This window comes from Macrotis lagotis, chromosome 1 (genome assembly GCF_037893015.1).
Source record: "Macrotis lagotis isolate mMagLag1 chromosome 1, bilby.v1.9.chrom.fasta, whole genome shotgun sequence".
NCBI classification, from domain to species: Eukaryota; Metazoa; Chordata; class Mammalia; order Peramelemorphia; family Peramelidae; genus Macrotis; species Macrotis lagotis.
In genome coordinates, this window is record NC_133658.1 from 828458519 (window position 1) to 828480692 (window position 22174).

A 22174-nucleotide genomic window follows, 5' to 3' on the forward strand; every position below is an offset into this window, starting at 1 on the left:
GATCATTTCATGCTTCTTTGTTCATCTCACAAAACACTTTATTATTATTAATATCATTTTTTCAGTTCAAAATTCTCTCCCTCTCTCCCCACCCCAACCATTGAAAAGGCAAAAAGAATCTGATTGCCATTACATGTACAAAATCAGGCAAAACATTTTTTACATTAACCTCATTCCAGAGGGATAAAATGTAAGAAAAAGAAAAAGAAAAAAATATGCTGCCATTAGCAATCTGAGTCCATCAGGTATCTAACTGTAGGTGGATAGCATTTTTCATCATGAATCCTTTGGAACTATGATAGATCATAGTATTGATCGGCATTATTAAGTCTTTCATAGTTGAGTATCTTATATTGCTTTTACTGTGTACATTGCTTTCCTAGTTGTGCTCACTTGATTTGGTATTACTTCATATATCTTTCCAGGTTTTTCTGAAACTATCCTCTTTATCATTTCTTATAGTACAAGAGTATGCATCATATCATTTACCATCACAATCACATACCACACTTTTCAACTATTCCCCAATTGATGGGCATCCCCTCAATTTCCAATTCTTTGCCACCACAAAAAGAGATATTTTTGTAAGTATGGGTCATTTCCTTTTTCTTTGGGCATAATTTCAAATTCTTTTCCAGAACAGTTAGATTAGTTCACAGTTCCAACAGTATACTACTGTATCAATTTTCCCACATCCCCTCTAATATTTGTCATTTTCCTTTTCTGTCATCTTAGCCAGTTTGGTGGGTGTGAGGTGCCTCAGAATTGTTTTAATTTGCATTTCCATAATTCTCAGTAATTTAGAGCATGCTTTTATATTATTGATAGCTTTGATTTCTTCCTTGATTGTTCATATCCTTTAGTCATTTATCAATTAAGAAATGGCTCTTATTTTAATAACTTTTACTTGGTTCTCTCTCTCTCTCTCTATATATATATATATATATATATATTGATAATGAGATCTTTATAAAAGAAACTTGTGGTAAAAAAAAAAGTTTCCTGCTTTTCTTCTTCTTTGCCTGAACTGCCTTTGTAAAAAAGTTTTAATTTTATATAATTAATATTATCCAAAATTACTTCCTGTGAACCCTCTCTATCTCTTGTTGATCATGAAATCTTTCCCTATCAATAGATCTAAAAGAATTTTTTTTACATCCTCCCCTAATTTGCTCATCCTTTAAATCAGGGACCCATATCGAGCTTAGTTTGGTATACAATTTGAGACATAGGTATATACTTAGTTTCTACCATTCTGTTTGGCCCTTTTTGTCAGTGAGTTCTTGTTCCAAGAGCTAGGATCTTTGAATTTATCGAGCATTAAGTACCAGGCTCATATGTTTATCTAATAAATTCCATTGATCAACCACTTTATTTCTTATCCAATATCAAACTGTTTTGATGTTTGCCAATTTATAATATAATCTGAGATCCAATAGGCTTCTTTCCTTTACATGTGTCTTTATTGATTAGCTCACTATTCTCAATTTCTTTCTCCAGAGGAATGTTTTTCTAGCTCTATAAAATAATTCTTTGGTAATTTTATTGCTATGGCACTGAATAAGTAAATTAATTTATGTAGTATTATCATTTTTATTACACTGACTTGGCACACCTATGAACAATTCATATTTCTCCAGTTATTTAGATCTGTCTTCATTAGTGTGCAATTGTGTTCATAAAGTTCCTGTATGTTTCTTGGCAGGTAGAATTCCAAGTATTTTTGACTTTCTGCATTTACTTTAAATGAAATTTCTTTTTTCCATCTCTTCCTGCTAGAGTTAATATAGAGAAATACTTATGATTTGTATGGGTTTATCTTATATCCTACAATTAATTGCTTTGATTAGTTTTTTAGTTGTAGTTCTACAAGTTCTATTATATCATCTGCAAAAAGTGATAATTTTGTTTTCCCATTGACTATGCTTATTCCTTCAATTTCTTTTTCTTCTGAAATTGCTATCAGTAGCATGTCTAGTACAATTATTGAATAATAATGGTGAAAATGAGTATCTTAGTTCTCTACAATCTTATTTAGAAGGCTTCTAGTTTATTTCTAATATAGATAATGTTTGCTCTTGATTTTAGACAAATTCTATTTGTCATTTTAAGAAAAACTCCATTTCCCCTATATTTTCTGGTATTTTTCATAGGAAATGCTGTATTTTGTCAGCAGTTTTTTTTTTAAGTTTTTTTTTTGCAAGGCAATGGGGTTAAGTGACTTGCCCAAGGCCACACAGCTAGGTAATTATTAAGTGTCTGAGGCCAGATTTGAACTCAGGTACTCCTGACTCCAGGGCCAGCGCTCTATCCACTGCACTACCTAGCCACCCCCCAGAAGTTTTTTCTACATCTATTCATATAATCATTTTATTTTTGTTGGTTTTGTGACTGACATGACCAATAATATTCATAACTTTCCTAATGTTGAACTTACCCAATATTGCTGATATAAATCCAGCCTGGTGATAATGTACGATCTTTGTGATAAATTGCTGTAATCTCCTGGTTGATAGTTATTTAATATATTTTTTCAGTTTATAATTTTGAAATAGTTTTTTAAATATTTGGTAGAATTTCATAGAAATTTTTGGTAGAATTTGTTGGTATATCCATCTGGTCTTGGGTTGTTTTGGAGGGGATGTAATTCAAGAACTTGGTAAAATGACGCTTTCACATTTCCATCTCAATTCTTATTACCCATATTATTTCTTACATCACAATATCATCTGCCATTATGTTCATGTTCCATCATAACCATTCTCTAATCAATGAACTTCTCCTTTGTTTGTAATTCTTTGTAATCACAATATGTGCTGTCATAAGTAATATATATATATATATATATATATATATATATATATATATATATATATATATATATAGGCATTTTCTTCTTATCAGCAAGTTCCCTGAACTTCCTACCAGTATTGTTACTGCCATTTTTCAGAGGAGGAAAAGGAACTAAGATACTAAATCATTTGCCAAAGGTCACCCACCTAGCAAAAGTTATAAGCCAGAATTGGAAGCTATGTCAGCCTGACTCCAAGTCCTATATTTTTTCTCTTAGTCCAGGCTCCTAAGGGTGGCTGATTTGAATGACAGAAAACTCAGGCAGCTTACAAAAGCACAAACACCCAACTTGATCCAGGGAACCAAGGCTGGGAATTTTTTTGCAAACCAAACCTGGCAAATCATGGATTTCCTAAGTTAAGCTAATGTTCTAAACATCAGCAGTCAGCATTCTTGCACAGATATCTCCAGGTTCTTAGCATGGATAATGATATTCACTCACACCCAAGTGATTCAGTCTACTGGCTACAAAGGGAAATTAATTCCAAAAACAGTGGCCCTGGGTGGTAGAGCAGCTAATGTTAACTGAAAGTGCAGCAGGCCTTGTACTTTGATTTATAGGTGTACATTGCAAGGAGACACTGCCAAGTGAGCTTGTTTCTGACAAATGGTATTGAGAGGAGTTTTCTTTCACAAGATTTGCTCAGGGCACAAGTTTCCTTTTAAATTTTTAAAAAGACAAACATACAAATGTTTGCATGCATAATATATTTATAGACACATAAAAATATATCCATATATTCTATTATTCTTTCAAACATTACTACCAAGTGCTACCCAGTTCACTAACATCTTCTCACTCCCCTCCAACCATCACAAAGTAAAAATCTTTACTTTTCTAATTCTGCTAAAACCTAAACTTTAAACTTATCCATTTTCTCTTCAAATCAGGCTTGCCTTTTCTCAGGGCCACCTGTCAGTCCTGTGACTGAAATCATTGAGTAGCTATTATCTAGCTTGAGGGAGCAAAGGTAACAAGTCCACAAATAGAGATAGCTTTTGGACATTACTTACAGTACCCTCAAAAGCAGGTTTTAATAGAGAGAACAGGGTTGGATTTTTAGAGATTAATGATATCATAAATGGGACAATCACTTGGGGACAACTTGGGAGATAGAAAGGTGCTGGGGATTGATTTTATTTGTCAAAGTCTTGTTGAAGCCAGGCCATTATATTATATGGGCTTCTTAGGAGCCCATTTCTCTCTCCTCTCTCTGCCACACTCAATTTTAACTATGTGTCCTAATGGTGGCTGGTTTGAATGATAGGCACTTAAGGATCTATTGGCATAGGCATATGTATGCCTATCTGACAGTCCTCAGTCCACCCTGAATGATCTGATTGAAATCCAAATGAGTAGCAAATGTTGACTAAATCATTCCAGATTCAATATAGACTTTAAATCTCTAATAAATACTTTCATCTCCCTATATAAACACCTAGGGTGCACAAGTCCCATTTTATGATTGTAATATAAAGGTTTAGGGATGGCATTACTCACAATGAATGTAAACTTAGTTTGTTTAAAACATGCACACAGGGCGGCTAGGTGGCGCAGTGGATAGAGCACTGGCCTTGGTGTCAGTAGTATCTGAGTTCAAATCCGGCCTCAGACACTTAATAATTACCTAGCCGTGTGGCCTTGGGCAAGCCACTTAACCCCATTGCCTTGCAAAAAACTAAAATAAAAACATACACACAAAAGCACACACGTACACATACACGAGACAAACATGATTTATAACAGTTAAAAGTCAGACTTTGAAGAACTAGAGAACATACTTCCAATATGCTCTGTCTACTAGAGAACATACTTCCAAGAGGCTCACTCTTTTCGTGTTTGCACTCTGTCTCTTGCATCTGTTTCCCCATCCCTTCTCCTTCTCTCCTCCTCTTTTGATTCCCTCTCCTTCCTCTTTGAACATTTTTCTGGGTTAGACCCACAAAAGACACCAACGACTCTCCAGCAAAAAACTGTATACTTGTTCTCTCTGCTTCACATTGGGTTCACCATGAAAGGGGACAAGATGTTTACAAAGTCCTACTAAGACCCTCAGAGGGTTCTTTGCAAACTGGGGATGGATAAAAGATTAGATGAGGTCAGTGTGAAGAGTTGCTTTTTCTCTATCCTTGAATGCTGCAAAGCTACCTGAAAAAAAGCTGCATTCCAAAGTAGGAGACAGGAGAAGAGGAACTGTCCTCATCTCTCCATGGCTGCCAGAGATAGCCCATAGTACTGGCATGTAGGAGGGAAAACTCTTTCACAATCTCTTAACACCCCACACACACATCTGCCCTATGACCCCAAAATGATGTGGGCCATGTCAATATGAGAGGAACAAGCTTCCAACTGTCTTTAAGCAAAGGATATTTATTATCTGTCTCTTAAGAGGGAGAAAAGGTAGAAATTTGTTAACTTTTTCCTTACAAATATTTCTAAGTACCTAAAATTAAACATTATCCAGAAGTTAATACAAATCAGTTAACATATGCAAAGTCCTTTGCAAAACCTAAAACACTACATAAATGATGATTATCAAAATGACTATCAACCAAATATATAGGTATATAAATGTGATTATGATTATATTATTTTTTATTGCTAATAAACTTGAGTGGTTGGTCTTAACAGAAAGAGAAAAGCAGGGCAAAGGATTTAGGTAACATAGTTCAGAGGAATTCATTTTGAATTTGAAGTCAGAGGACAAAGGTCTGATTCTTGGCTTTCTCTTACTGGTTATATGGCCAAATCACTGCTAATCTCTCAAGGTCTCAGTTTCTTCATCTATAAAATGAAGGGGGTTTACGATGCCATATAAAGTCCCTTTCAACTCTACATCTACAATCCCATCATATTATTAGTAGTAATTACATTTCTGACATTTCATAAGTTATGCAGATGCTACACACGTGACTATTAATAAGAAAGAGAGGCAGTGTTACTTAGAAGATTGAGGATTGGTCTTAAAATTAGGAATATCTGGATTCAAGTCCTGTCTCTGATATGATACAATATGAGATCCTGGCAATCACTAAATTTTTAACTCCTCATTCTTGCTTAGTCCACATGACCACTCTGTTGCTAAAGCTTGTCATTTCTACTTTTACAACATCTCTCATATAGCCTCTCCTTTTCACTCATATAGCCTCAATCCTATCACCTTTGCCTGGATTCCTGCAATACTCTCCTAATTAGTTTTTCTGGCACAAAGCTCTCTCTCCACTCCAATCTATCCTCCTTTCAACTGCCAAGGTGATTTTTCTGAAGTTTTGTGAAGTCTACCCAGGAATAGGTTAGACTAGAACAATGTCTAGATCTCTTCCTACTAAAAGATTCTATGACTACATTCTGTTGCATGGACAAATCAACATCAATCCCTGATATATGGCAGCTACTCAAGGAGCTCCAGTGGTTCCCTGTTAGCTCCAGAATCAAATATTAGTCCCTTTGGCACTTAAAGCTCTTCACAAACTGGTCCATCCTATTATTCCAGTGTTTTTTAAACTTTTCTCCCCTCCCAGTAATCTATGATCCAGTCATACTAACCCCATGTAGTTATTCAAACCCATCTTTCATCTCCAGGCCTTCATATGAGTCAAGCATTCTCCCATGTCGAGAATTCTTTGCCTCCTCATTCCTATATCTTAGATTCCCTGACTTCAAGACTAAGATTAAAAACAAAAACAAAAAAAAACTGCATCTTCTATGGGAGACTGCTAGTCCCACCTCCCATCCCCAGCTGCCTCTCCCAGAGTTTCATCTACCTACTCTGTATTCTTTGCATTTACCTAGTTTTCTGTATATAATCTCCTCTATTATAATGGAAGGTTCTTGTAGTTAGGTGCTATTTTTTGCCCTTTTTTTAGGGACAAAAAGGTTTACTTAAGTATTGCTGAAAGAGATCCATGAAAGAATAAACAGTAAGGAAAAGCATAAGAGCAACATCAATGACATAAGCCACCATGAGAAGAAAGGTATAGGAGAATGAGAGGTTACCTGGGGATCACACTTCCCAAGAGTGGATTACCCTCCCAAAAGGAAGACAAGTCTTTCTTTTGGTCTTTTAGCCTCCAACAGTTAACATAGTAGTTGGCACATAGTAAGCACCCAATAAATGCTTGCTAATTGACTCAACTTCATGGTGCCCCAGGCAACTCTCTAACACTATAAATTACCAACAAATTGCTAAATCTGCATAGGTGGCATAAATTTTCATATACATTTTCTGTGAAAAAGGAAGGGGAAGAGAAAAGGGGGGGGTGAAGTCTCATTCATTGTTATCAGTTTCACTCACAGTGTGGGTTCTCAAAAGACAAGACTCTCAAAGTATAAGGAATAAACCCTAGAAAATGCATTTGTGCTCCTCATTCAATTACAGTCAAATTTCCATTATCTAGACCCCTCAGGATAGCCAAATTTTCTGAAAAATTCTGGGTACACTCCTTTAAACATAAAAAACTATTTTTACTGAGAACATTTTAGATGGAAACTATTTCTATTTCTCTCAAGTACCATTTACCAAGATGGATGATGGGAAGCATTGGGAATAAGAGATGTTTGTTGACAGGAAAGTTAATAATTTTACCATCCATTTTTTAAAAAGCTGGTGGTAAAGGCTGAATTTAAATTCAAGTTTGCTAGAGTCTGTTCTAGGGCACGCTAAAGCCAAGGTGTTTCTGGTTTGGTTTAAATAAGACAGTCACACACCCACAGCTGTACAACCTTTGTACCCCTGAGGAGTTCTTTCCCCCTTGCTTAGCCTCTAGAAGCAGACATCCCAGAGTAGCAGTTTTTCTTGACACAATAGAAGAAAAGCCTTCCTAACATTTAGATCTGCCCTACCTCAAGGGATGATGGGTTTCTAGTCACTGGAGGTCTTCAAGGAGAATACAGGTGATGACTTGTCAGAGAATTAGTAGAAGGGAGTTCCTACTCAGGAATGGGTTAGACTAGAATAATGTCTAGGTCTCTTCCCATTGCAAGTTCTGTAGCATGGACAAATCAGCATCAGTTCCTGGAATAGAAAGATCATAGTTCTGTTTTCCCAAACACATAGCAAGAGACTATATCAAAAACTCTTGCAGCAAGGGTCTATGCATAACTAGAGATACTTTGAACACCATTACAATCTACTCATCCATTCATTCATGAGGAGCACATCAGGGGCTGATTAAAGAAATAAATAAGTAAATTACTAATTTACTGCCCATACCCTTTGAACTAGAAATTCCATTGCTAGGTACATATCTCAAGAAGATCAAAGACAAAAAAAAAGGAGTTATAAATGCTAAAATATTCATAATAGTACCTTTTGTGGTGGCAAAGAACTAGAAACACAGCTGATGCTCATAGACTGGGAAATAGTGTTATGTTTGCTCTTTAAGGGAATTGACATAAAGAATTCAGAAAATATGGGAAGATTTATTTACATTTACTGATATAGACTGAAGTAAGCAGAACCAGGAGAACAATATACACAGTAACAATAATAACGTAAACAGGAAAAAATAATAAAACTGAACATTGTGGAATTTTGTGGAATGGCAAAGCTTGATCCTAGGAAAGAATTGAGAAAATATGTCTTCTGCCTTTCAGTTATGTTAGGGGGCAAAAAGAGTGACTATGTGGGTCAATATGTTTCAATGTGTCAGTTGATTTGGTTGAAATGGAATTTCTTTCTTCTTTTAAAATATATGTGTGTGTGTGTGTGTGTGTGTGTGTGTGTGTGTATTTTAAAAGGCAAGTCTCCCTTCATAGGGAGAGAAAGGGGTGGTGATTATTTGGAAATGAACAAAAGTCATCCATAAAAGAGAAAAAAAGACTATTGACAAACCTCAGTTTTGAATTCTTCTCCAATCCAACTACCTTCCTCACAATTTGTTGGCAGAAACCATAGCACATGAAGAGGACAGAATTCTCTGCAATGTTGGCAATTAGTGCTGGGCTGGTCCCTTTGTAGAAGCCTCGAAAGCCCACTTGGGTGTATGTCTTTACACAGCAGTTTATGAGACCCCTGTACAAGTCAGGAAATGTCTGCATCTTCACTTTCACTGTGTCAAAAGGCTGGCCAGTCAATACACATGCAGTTCCTCCTAGAATATGGAGCAGAAAGTCAGAACTCCTTTGCCTATCCTCTTATTTAAAAAAAAAAGTATGTAAGCTTTGTTTTAGAGCCAGCTCTCAATTATCTATTAGAAGATGGGAAAACAAGCATTTATGAGCCAGACACTATGTTAATTGCTTCACAAATATTTTTTATACCCACAAAAACCCTGGTAGGCAGGTACTTTTAAGATTCCCATTTTATAGTTGAGGAAATCAAGGCAGACAAAGGTAAACTGACTTGCCCTCAGGTAGTAAGTGGATTTTTTTTTAGGTCTTTGCAAGGCAAATAAGGTTAAATGGCTTGCCCAAGGCCACACAGCTAGGTAATTAATAAGTGTCTGAGGCCGGATTTGAACTCAGGTACTCCTGACTCCAGGGCTGAAGCTCTATCTACTGCACAACCTAGCCACCCTAGTAAGTGAATTTTAACTTAGGTCTTCCTGACCCCAGTGCTCTGCTCATATCATAATAATGGGGGACAAGCCAAATGTGCCCTTTTTTTGCTTAATATCAACCTTATCTGTAAATGAAGTACAAAAGCAAAAGAGCAAGGTTATAAGAGAAATAGTTAAAATGAAATACCAGCCAATATTTATGAACACTTTAATAGAAACATTGAGGTTATGGGGGGGGGGGAAGAATGTAATAACCCCCAACACTTACACGCAAGGAATAACTTTCATGCTTCAGTAATTTTTCATCAGCAAATACAAAAACTGCCATTTTTTTCATTAATAAAATTTGCTGTCTAGCAAGTTTAACAAGTTAAACAGAGATTGTTTATTTTAACATTTAATAACTAACAATCCCTAATATTTATCCAATATTTACTATGTGGTAAGTATTTTACAAACATATCATTTGACCTTCACAGCAACCCTGGGAGGTAAGTATAATTAAGAGGAAACTGAGGCAGACAGAGGTTAAGTTATATGTCCAGGGTCACACAACTAATAAGTGCTCGAGAACAAATTTGAACTTGAACTTTCCTGACTCCAGATGCAGTGCTCTATCCACTATGCTACCAAATTACCTGTGGCTAATCAAAACTATGACTTAATCTTTCTGAACCTCAGTGTCCTCACCTCTAAAGTAAGGTTGGATTAGATGACCTCTAAGGTCTCTTCCAGTTCTAAACCTAGTGTAGAATGAAATTGTGGCAAACAATACATCTAGTAAGAAGTCCCCTAGCAGGGGGCCGCTGGGTGGCACAGTGGATAAAGCACCAGCCTAAGAGTCAGGAGTACCTGGGTTCAAATCCGGTCTCAGACACTTAATGATTACCTAGCTGTGTGGCCTCGGGCAAGCCACTTAACCCCATTTGCCTTGCAAAAAAACCTAAAAAAAAAAAAAAAGAAGTCCCCTAGCAAACGTGCCAGGTCCCTGGGGCCAGTATCCCTATAAACAGCCTAGATCAAGGGCTCTTGATCTTTCCAATGACAAGTATATCTATCCTACAGACAGACTACAGATTTAGGGGATAGAGTTTGAAGGTTCTTGAATCTAACCAAACTCCACCAGAAACCTCAAGTCCTCCCTCCACCCTGCTAATACCAGGCTTGACTTCTCTACCACTACTGATCCCAACTTATAAATTGCAACATCAGGATTATTACTGGGTTTCTTTATCAGTAATGTACAGATTTGGCAGAAAGGATGAAGCCAGTAGATGATCAACTCCATAGATTCTGCACTTTCTCACCAGAAAGGGGACTCTGCATCTGATTTATTTTTTGGTTTTTTGTATATCTTTAGAATGGACAGAAAGAATATAAATTTTAAAAACAATCAACCCTAACTAAATGGAAAGGATAACTCAAACTGAAAGCTACAAATTATGATGATCAAGCTTGGTCCCAAAGAAGGCTTATGAGAAGGTAAGATCTTCCTCACAAATATCTTCTTAGATACTATTCAATAGGAGGAACATCAAATATGTTGTTCAACTTTTCTGACAGGTTGGTTAGTTTTTCCAAACTGGTTTCTTCTCCTATTTTAATTCTGTTCTAAGGGCATAGCATAGTTCCCTGGAGGGAGATGGGGAAGTAATATACTGGGAAATATAGGTGATATATAAATCAATAAATATTATTTAAAAAAAATAAAAACAGGGCAGCTAGGTGGCACAGTGGATAAAGCACCAGCCCTGGAGTCAGGAGGACCTGGGTTCAAATTCGGTCTCAAACACTTAATAATTACCTAGCTGTGTGGCCTTGGGCAAGCCACTTAACCGTATTTGCCTTGCAAAAAACCTAAAAAAAAATAAAAATAAAAACAACTGGCAACTTCTGTGTTAAGTCTTGGTGAATGTGAATCTAAGTACTATCTCTTCAAGTCTTAATACAAGACTGAGAGCTACACCATGACATCATTCTGATTTTGTTTTTGTTTTTGTAAGGCAATGGGGTTAAAGTGGCTTGCCGAAGGACACACAGCTAAGTAATTAAGTGTCTGAAGTCAAATTTGAACTCAGGTCCTCCTGACTCTAGGGCTGGTGCTCTATCCACTGCTCCACCTAACCGCCCCAATCATTCTGATTCTTGAAAACAGATACTTTGAGAGGAAGAGTATATTTTCTGTTAGGTCATCTGACCTCTTTCTCTTATTTTCTGCCTCTATTAAACAAGGATGTCCCTCCATAGGAACCAATTTTCAACAGAGTTGAAGCTACTAAGACAAGTCCTTGAAAGAGATGTGAGGTCGGTTCCAACATCTGGGCAACATCCTGTCAGTCAGCAAAGTATTGTAAAAGTATGGAGGTAAACGTTTGGAAACTCTGAGGATAACATAAGACTTACATTTGTGTCAGAAACAAATGAGAAATTATAATTTTGGTTCATTTTTGCCTTTCTTAAAATCTTTGAGCTAAAAAGATCTCTAAGGTCATCTAAGCCAATCCTTTAACATTATGGATACAGAAGGGGAGGCTCAGAGAAAATGATTTTGTCGGTGTTCCAGAACCAGTTCATGGCAAAGCCAAAACTGGAATCCAGGTCTACTGTTCTTTTTTATCATACCTCACACATTGCTTTATTTCCCTCTGGATTCACTAAAAGTAAACTTGAAGAACCATGAAGGCTTTTTATCCCTCTTTATGGAAGAAAGTTAGGAGTAAAAGAGGAGAAAGTGGGAGGACAATTGTAATTTTCTCAAATAATGCTTTTCAAAGTTTTTCCAAATCATGTAGTCATGGCATCGTTTTCAGAGCTAGAAGACACTTATTTAATACAATTCCTCTATCCTATCATTAAAGAGGAAGCCTAACTTGACTGGAATCACATGGATGACAAATATTAGAGGAAATCAGAACTCGGGTCTCCTTATCACCAGTACTGGATATTTTGCTCTCAAAATTAGAAATTGGTTATTTTTTATTGTGGCCAAGTTCTCTGATCTTATCAGTAAAGAGAATTCCTGATGAGGAAAATCAGTCCTGCTCTCCATCCAATAGACTTAGAGGCCTGGGGAATTATGAGGATAAATGACTTGACCAGTTACATCACATTGAAAGGATATATGATTTGACCAAGGTCAATATGTGTCAGAAAATATTGTGCCTCAAACACAGTTCTTCCTTACTCTGAGGCCTTCTCTCTGGCCACACGGTTTCTTATGGCTTAACAGAAGCAGACTATACTCATTCTTATCCCAAATGCTCACACTTCATTTGATTTGGATCCTTGGAATTCAAGAGATCCAATAAAAAAGAGAGTAAAAAAAAGAGTAAGTCCTATATTAAATAGACATCCTTCACTAGATGAGCCCCCCTTTTTGGAGAGATCTTTAAATAAATTGATATTGAGACAAGGTTAATTAGCTATCAAAATTTATGTTCACTTTGAAGCCTATCGAGTTATTCTTGAATTTTTCTGCTTTGGGGATTATAAATGCCTTTTTTCTTTATAACATCAACTCCCTCACCTTCCAAGTTGACCCTCCCCACCTGTGATATGCTTCTGTTTTTAAGACCCATAGAAAATTTTTTTTAAAAAGATCCACAGAATACCAATTCAAGTTCCAATATCTCACTTTAGAAAACAACCATCTAGCCCTACCCCAGATTCTCACAATGTGTACATAAATTTCCAGGAGCAAAGGAGGACAAAATGATACAGTTGCCTAATTCTTTACCTCACTCAATGGAAAAGGGCAAGGTCAACAAATCAAACCTGTTAGAAGCCCTTCCATCTTTCACTTCAGAATAAATAAATCGATCCCTGTCCAGATAGGAACAAAGTATTTTTCCACAACTCTAAAAGGTCACCTAATGTGCAGTGCTGAGAAAGACTTGTGACTGTGGGACTGTGCCCTGATAAACAGCATGGAGCAATAGAGGCTTTTAGGGTCTAAGGAGCAAAGATGACTGTGTCCTATGATCCAAGTAAAGGTCAGTTTGGCTCTTAGAGCTACTATATTTGGGCCAATCACTTTATCACTTTTAAACAATTTACCATGCCATGCTTTTTCCTTCTTGTATGCTCATGAGTTTCCCCTCTTCTACTTAGGAAACTCTATTAGTAAAAATGAATGAAGTAAGCTTTTTTCTATTTGTTTATATAAGCTCAATATTAAAAAAAATAGTGAATTGTTATTAATATGTTGTTGTACTTTTAAATTACAAAACATTTTTCCTTATACTTCCCCTGGATCCTCAACATCTTTTTTCAATAAACAGAATGACAGCTTTATCTCTATTTTACACAGAAAAATTGTGATTTACCAAAAGGCAAAGTGAATTCATAAAATAAGCTAGGATTAAAACTCAGTTCTCAGATAGCTAGGTGGCTCAGTGGATAGAGTACCAGCCCTCGAGTAAGGAGGACCTGAATTCAAATCTGTCCTCAGACACTTAATAATTACCTAGCTGTGTGGTCTTGGGCAAGCCATTTAACCCCATTACCTTGCAAAAACAAACAAAAAACCCCTCAGTTCCACTATACCACATATTTCCAAGATTAGCAATCCATTTGCTATAACTACACATCTTGCTCCTAGTAAACAAATGACAACTAGAGATTGCTCTTAGTTGTAGGGAGGTTCAGGGGATTATAAATGAGAAATGCTGTTACTACCATGAGACAGACGTGTTAAGTCCTTTTCTGATACTTCATCATGACACAGGAAGACCTCAGGTTCATGAGTACTGTGCTAGTAGAATTTAAACTCTGATAGGTCCTATTCATGCCAAAAAGTACTATCGAAGTAAAAGACAACATTGCCGACTGACCAGTCTGGCTCAGTCCAGAGGGAATAACTACAAAGTCTTAGCACCCAATATTTTGTACTATGACAACTCATAAAATCTTCTCTTAATGAGTGAAGAGCTATCAACTGCCTTAAGAGAAAGAGAACTTAGAAAAACCATGAGTCTTTGCTAATTTTCCCATTTAATGATTAAATATCCAATAAAGGTATTAAAAGTCATTGTGTAGGACATAGGACTTTGAATTTCCAAGGAGACCTGTGTGAATAAGGGTAAATAATCCACATGCTTTGGTAAAAATCACAATTTATAAACCGGTTAGGTTTACTATTGGGGGGGGAATGAAAGATGAATTCATTGAAAATCAAAGTATTAATTATGGAAGATAAGAGGGAAAGGAAAGAGAAAGAAGGGTAAGACCAGTGGCAGGGAGGGGAAGAAAAGAGGAAAACTAATATTTATATAGGCCTTTAAGGTTTGCTAAGTACTTTACAATTTGATCATTTGATCTTCACAACAACTCTCAGAGATAGATGCTATTATTTTCCTCAAATTTTAGATGAGGAAATTGAGGTAAACAGCATTCAAGTAACTTGCCCAGGTTTACACAGTTAGCAATCATCTGAGGCAACATTTAAACTCAGGTATTCCTGATTTTAAGTCCAGTGCTCTGTCATTAATCAAATAAAGAATTCATCTCCATTCCAAATTTTCTTTCCTCGGTATGGAAGAATGTCAAAAAGAAGTGATATTAAAAATTAATGTTAGGAATCAGAGGGATACAGCAGAAAAAGCACTAGCTCACTAGAGGACCTGTCTCTGACCCCTACTACCAAGTCATTTACTTCAGTTTCTTCAATTTAGTTGTAATCTTCAGACCCTAACACTTGGACTTGAAGAAATGCTAAGTTTATTTCTACATAATTCCAAATAAACCACTCAAAAGTTTCCAATACCTAACTCTACTCCATTATTTCCAAATACCTCCAGGATATGTCTATTTCAATGTCATCACTTCAAATATTGGTGCGGAAAGTCACTCTTTTCTCAATCCCCACAAAAGAGACGGTCCCTTTTCCAATTACCCTGTGTCTCCCTCCCAAGGGTATCAACAATCTTTTGCTCTCTCTGGCCACCAAACTTGTGAGATTTTCTTTTAATTATTTCTTCACCTACATACCCTAACAAATATCCTACCAAATCCTATTTTTATTTTCTCTCCATCACCTCTCCCATCACCTTAGCAGAGTCTCAATCATTACAACTGCCTTCTAGCTGATATCTGTCTCCAACTGTGGTCTCCAATATTCTGTAAGACTGCCAAATTGAACTTCTTAAATATACCATTTATGTTTCACTTACTTAGAACCCTCCATAATGACTTTTCTTTGATACCTGCTATTCAAGGTCCTGCATTATCTGACTCCAAATCTATCCAGGTTCATTACACCCTGTCCCCTTGTAATTATCTTCTCTTATCACCTCTTAGAGATGTCAGGAAATAATAAGTGTATTCTAAGAAACAAGATCCTCCAAGGATCTTTCAGGTCAGGAATAGTGGGGATTACAAGATCTTTTAAATAGGAAGCTCTTTGAATTTCTAAATGGGAAAAAAACAAACAAAAAACGCCCACAAACATTTACTAAGTGCTTACAATGTATAAAACACTGTGCTTCTTAAAAAAAAAAATTATTTTTAGTTCTAAATTTTCTTCCCCACCCACTGAGAAGGCAAGAAATATGATACCCATTATACATATTAAGTCAAGCAAAAGATTTCCATATTAGCCATATTGTAAAAAGGTGAGAAGAAAGGTAAGAAAAATAAAGAAAAAAATGTAAAGCACTGTGCTGTGTTGAGGACCCCAATAGAAAAATAAAGACCGTCTCTGCTCACAAAGAGATTACACTCTAATGGATGAGACAATTCACAGAGGAGATTTCTTGGGCAAGTCAGCTGGAAAGTCCCCATTTTTCTGAAAATTCAATGACAAAATGGAAGACAAGGTATCATCTTTAATGTCATTTCCATTCATAAAATCCATTCATTGGAGAGCAGCTAGGAGTGCAGTGTATAGAGCACGGGCCTTAGAGTCAGGAAGACAGGAGTTCAAATCTGGTCTCAGACATTTGATTCTTACTATCTGTATAACCATGGGCAAGTCACTTAACCCTGACTTCTTACCATCCAGGGCCATCTCCAAATGTCCTGATTCATATCTTGCCACTGGACCCAGATGACTGGAGGAGAAAAGTGAGGCTGGTGACTTGGCACAGCACTCCCCCTCACTCAAATCCTATTCATGTGCTTGTCATGGCATCACTATCCTGATATCATGGTCGTCTTCATGAATGAAGGACAAATATCTATTGCTTATGCTAATCAACTTGATAAAGCCAAGATCTTTGGCAATGACAAATTTCTTTTTTAGGGTTTTGGTAGTTCAGGCTGCTGAGAGGGCAAGAGTTCTACACCTGCAAAGGCCCACCTCCACAAGAGATGCTTCCTTGGAATATGGCTAGAGGGGCTTGGCTGAAAGCACAGCAGGGTTGGGGATGGGGGAAGGTACAATTTCCAGGACTCTGGAGCTTACTTGCCCATTAGTGGTATTTAACTGTGGGTAGTGGTAGTGGGAGAGCAGCTAGGGAGGATAGAATGACAGGCCTGAAGTCAGGAAGTCTTTCAAATCCAGCCTCAGACACTTACTAGATATGTGAAGTTGGTCTAGTCATTTAATTCTCTTTGCCTCAGTTTCCTCCTCTGTAAAATGAGTTGGACAAGGAAATGATAAACCACTCCAGTATCTTTATCAAGAAAAGTTAAAATGGGGTCATGAAGGGTCAGACACAACTGATATGTGAACAAGAATAACACAATAATAACAAAACTGTAGTGGGAATGATGAATCATTGTTCCTCTCAATAATGGCTACAAAGTCAATCTGGAAGCAGGGTTGATGGTTTGGGTGGCAATGATATTCCCAAGGCTCTTGGGTGCAGAGCCCTGGATTGCCTTCCCCAGAGTATGAGGAAAAGGGCCGATCCAAGGGATTTCACCTGCTTAACCCCTGACACTTCCTATTTCTCTCTCTGGGTCAGGTGCTTTTTAACTAACAGGTACTCAGTCTATGTTTAACTGATAATGGTATTATGTTGAAAGATGACAGGAAAATATGTGACAATATGTTTTCACTCTCAAATACTGCATACTGGCCAAAGCAAAGTTTGTGATTTATGCTAAGAAGAATCCCAGTAATCAAATGCTGTCCTCTAAACACATATAATGCTATGTTCAAAGGGACATCTATTTATTTGCCTGGCCTCACATGGAACTTTAATACTAAGACCTTAAGGTTTCTAAAGTACAGATCCTTCACTTTAAAGGTAAATTAAATTCATATAGGACAACTAGCTTGCCTACATTCATAGAAAAAATTACAATTATGTTATTTTTAAAAGAAATTCTTTGTTGGAGCAAATATACTTATTGGATTAAACCTATAATGAAAATCTTGAAGATTCCTAACATGAATAAATTAAGAATTCATTCATTCCCTAAGATGCCTGAGGAATGAAAAACACATATTCACACCCAAAGTCAGTAGACTTCTTTAATTTTTGCTCAAGAGATGCAGGTATAGGAGTGACAATATTTGAATAAAGAATTCCCTAGTCTCCCTTCTCAGCTTTCTTTGGCAGAGATTTAAAAAAAGACTTCAAAGTCTGTGAAGAGATTTCAGAGATTTATATAGCCTACATTTTATGGGACCAGTACAGTTCTTTTAGAATTAGGAAACCAAAGGTTGGATTCAGGTAAAATTCAACTACTTGCCATTTACTTAGGTCAGGGATTCCAGCTTGAAGCATGAATATTTCCCATATGGTAGAGAAACTTGTCAAGAAGGTAATGGGGGGAGGGGCGGCTAGGTGGCACAGTGGATAAAGCACTGGCCCTGGAGTCAGGAGTACCTGGGTTCAAATCCTATCTCAGACAATTAATAATTACCTAGCTGTGTGGCCTTGGGCAAGCCACTTAACCCCATTGCCTTGAAAAATCTTAAAAAAAAAGAAGGTAATGGGGGTGGGGGGGAAGAGTATGAACAGTCAAGTAGCACAGTGGATAGAGCACCAACCCTGAAGTCAGGAAGATCTGAGTTCAAATCCAGTCTCAGACACTTGATTCTTACTGTGTGACCTCAGGCAAGGTACTTCTCCCCATAGCCTTGCCAAAAAAAAAGAAGAAAGTGTGGGGAATATTTAGTACATAACGATAACTATATTATTGCACTGAAATTAATCTGTTTTTTTATATATGTATATAAACATATACATAGGTTGAGAAATCTGGTATATGTTTATATATAGTAAACTCTAGAGAGATTTTTAGACTGGGGTCAAACTTGTCTTTTAAATATTTTAATAATTATATTTCAACATAATTAGATTGTGATTCTATGGGTTTTATTTTATGCATTTAAAAATATTATTCTGAGGAATCTATAAACTTCACTAGACTATCAAAGGAAGATCTAAACAAGGATTTTTATTAAATACCTTCTATATACCAAGCACTGTGTATAGAAAGGGATGAAGGGAAGAGAATATAGTCCTTCCTCTTAAGACGAGAGCAACCTAATATTTGCTCTTATTTCTTTGAATAGTACAATATATCTCAAAAAAACTTATTATAAAACAATAGTGAGAAAGTGATGTAAAGGATATGTTCATTCTGTAATGTTCTAAGAACTTATGTTAAATTATATAGAATGGATGGATGATATAGTAATAGAGAAGCTTCTCCAGGGAGGCTGAAAGTATCTTAACAGGTTTTCACCAATTTAATTCTGAGAATGCATAAAGAGAATTAGAGGAATTGAATGTTCTCTGGAATTACCTGCAGCCCCTGCAGTGAGGTCAATGGCAGCTTGGATGGCAGGATTGGACTTCATATTGTCCTACCTGGTTGTCTCCCTTTTGCAATGGAAATATCCAGAATATGGCTGATATCTAGTTTATGGTTGATAATGCATATCCCTGGAAAGAAAGAAAAAACAATGTTAACCAAGGCTTTAGCAGATCCAGTTTCATTATTATAGCCTTGACAACTAGTTACTATCTCACAAATAAAGAGAATCACCATGTATTCCAGGAAAGCTGTGATACTTAAAAATAAAAAAAAAAGATTGGAGTGTATCTCACTCTTAAAAAAAATATTTTTTTTTAAATTGCAAAGTTATAACATGACAGATTTAAGTCAAACTTTGCAAAGTCTAAGGATGTACCTGGGGAATTTAATGGCTTACTAGGAAGTTGGAGAGAAAAGTTTACCAAGGGACAAAAATATTAACTATAAATGTGGCAGATTAGTTGTCCTATGGTCAAAGCTAAGTTCTAAAGCTACATGATAGACCAGTACCAAACTTCTTTCGATGGTCAGGGCTCCTAAGAAGCAGTAACAAAATTAAGAGATGAAAAAAAGAAAAGAATGAAAAAAGAGTGGGAGAGAGGGAGAGAGAGAGAGAGAGAGAGAGAGAGAGAGAGAGAGAGAGAAAGATCAAACTCTGAGCCATCCCTTTGCTTCTAATTAATCCAGTTTTATTTGGGAGGAGTAGAAGAAAGAAAGGAAGGGACAAAAAGGAGATTGAGAATCCAAAAATATCAGGGGGCAGCTAGTTAGTGAAGTAGACAGAGCATGGGCTGTATGACCTTAGGCAAGTCACTAAATGCCATTATCTTGCAAAAAAACCCAAAGAAATCAGTGAAAAGGGAGCTCAATAGTCTAGACCAATGCAAACAAGAATACACTTACATTTCTGAGGAGTGATGGTACTGAAGATTTTCCACAGAAGACTATCAACCCAGTTAACAGGGTATAATGGAATTTATATTCATTAATATAGAATATTATCATTACCTTGATACTATACATTTGGGGAAAGAGTGATTAATATCAGATAACAATAGCAACAAATATACATACACATGTATATATATTTGTGACACCTTTATAAAATAAATAGCTTAATAGAGGAGGGAGGGGGCAGCTAGGTGGTGAAGCACCGGCCCTGGAGTCAGGAGTACCTGAGTTCAAATCTAACCTCAGACACTTAGTAATTACCTAGCTGTATGGCTTTGGGCACATTTAACCCCACTGCCTTGCAAAAACTAAAAAAAAAAAAAAAATAGAAGAGGGAAGAGTCAAAGTGAGAAGACAAAAGTGAGACTGGTTTAGAGTGTGACCAGATCCCAAGAATGAGCCCTACTTCAAAAAAGAACACAGTTGAGTATAACTCTGCTGAAGTATATAAATTAACCCTTATGTTAAGGCTAAGGAACTGCTTTCTGGTCTAAGGCATGGAGAAAATGTGATAATTGCCCACAATCCTGACTTGGTGAGGGCAGTAAAGGGAAAGGCCCTAATTGGCCATAGGAAAGAGGATTTATGAACTCTGAGTAACACAGAAGTCGAGCTTTGACTCGAACTACTCCCTCCACTCCAGTTTGTAATTAATTTCTACTATGGAGGAGGTAACCGCAAAAAGAAGACATAAAGAAGCTACTTTTCAGTGACACCAGTTTTCATCAGGCACCTTTCTCTTTCCAGAGGGAAATGGGCGTCTTAGGCTGGGGTTTGGGGCCAGGGTGGGCATATTTTCCTCCATAGAACTGAAAAGTTGCAAATGTCCGAGCCGCCTGTCTGCGATCATCCCATTCATAAAACCTCCCGGCTCCTCTGCGCAGGGGCAGCGGCACAAGTAAGGTCAGCGACCAAATGACACCACGCAGGGGTGGAAAGGATCCGGCCGCTGCCAGAGTCAGGGCCAAGGCCAAGGCAAAGGGGCCCGGGGACGTGGACCTGGCTTCCAGCTGCTATGGATAAGATCACCCGCAATGCTCTTCGGTCGCGGGCCGGGCAGTCCTTTCCCACCCCCGCCCGGGAGTTGGATCGGAGTGGGGGGGTGCCCACCCTCTGGCCCCCGGAGATGGGTTGGAGTGGGGGTGCTGGGCAAGGCGAGGGGTCCCTCCCACCCTCTGGCCCCCGGAGTTGGGTTGGAGTGGGGGGTGCAGGGCAAGGCGAGGGGTCCCTCCCACCCTCTGGCCCCCGGAGCGCTGGAGGTACCGGTTGCACGTGTCAGGGGCAGCGAGCCAGCAGAGCCAGTTCTCCGAGAAGAGCAGGTCGCGGCGCCGGAGGAGGACCCTAGAAGAGTCGCCTCCCCTCCCCTCCCCAGGGGACCAGGTTCCCCTCCTAGCCCCGAGGCGCTCGGCGCACATTGCAAAGACCCGGGCCTGGGCGGCGCAGCTCACCCCGGGCCAGGCGCCCAGGGCCGGCCGCCTCCGCCTCCTCCTCCTCCTCCTCCTCCTCCTCCTCCTCCCCCGCCTCTACGCGGTGTGAGCGTGCCTGGCTCCAGGGCCCGGCCCCGCCCCGCAGACTGGCAGCCGCTGGGCCCCCTGGCCCCGGCCATCCTGGCCCCGCTAAGCCTTCTTCCCCAGCCCGGCCAGACAGCCGCGAAGGCGGAAGCAGCCAGCAGCCCCGGAGCCTGCGGCCTTGAGGCTCCTACCGCGCAACTCCGGGCCTGGGAGCGGGGCTCCCGCCGCGATCGCGGCTTCCTGCGCCGCCGCCGCGCTGGCTGCCCCCCGGGCCGCGCTGGCGGGAAGCGCGGCCAGCGACCCCTCCAGTTGGCCTCCAGTGGAATCAGTCTCTGCCCCCACTCTAACCCCGCTCCTCCTGCCCATCCCTCCCCCCCACCCCTTTGGGCGTCTTGATTGCAGTTTGGGGGTGTAAGGAAAGCGGGGGACCCTCCGAACTAGCAGACTGCGTTTGTCCTTAGCTTCAGGAGACTTTGGGATTATGGAGTGACTTGCAGTTCCTCGGCCTAGGTTTTAATGGAGTCCTTTACAAATGAGTCTCTCTGCATGGTAGGTAGCCGATTGCCCTCTCAGTGCATGGGAGAAGGGCTGGAGAGAATTTGAAACTCAAATTTTTTTTTTAAATGAATGCTGAACACTAAATA

At 38.5% G+C, this 22174-nt stretch overlaps 1 protein-coding gene across 4 annotated transcripts in view; it reads right to left on the reverse strand.

The window, feature by feature from the left end:
- Positions 1-21437, reverse strand: part of SLC25A15 (solute carrier family 25 member 15) — a 38320-nt gene extending 16883 nt beyond the window's left edge. The window contains exons 1-3 of one of the 4 annotated variants that reach the window (XM_074217216.1): positions 21283-21437; positions 19057-19196; positions 8688-8946 (exon numbers count right to left, since the gene is read on the reverse strand). In XM_074217216.1, the coding sequence (XP_074073317.1) occupies positions 8688-8946; positions 19057-19111 (314 nt within the window). In that variant the 5' untranslated portion in view covers positions 19112-19196; positions 21283-21437. Of the gene's footprint in view, positions 1-8687; positions 8947-19056; positions 19197-20752; positions 20988-21254 lie in introns of those variants that run through there. The other 3 variants (XM_074217215.1, XM_074217217.1, XM_074217218.1) reach the window with 3 other exon arrangements.
- Between the last annotated feature and the right edge of the window lie 737 nt (positions 21438-22174).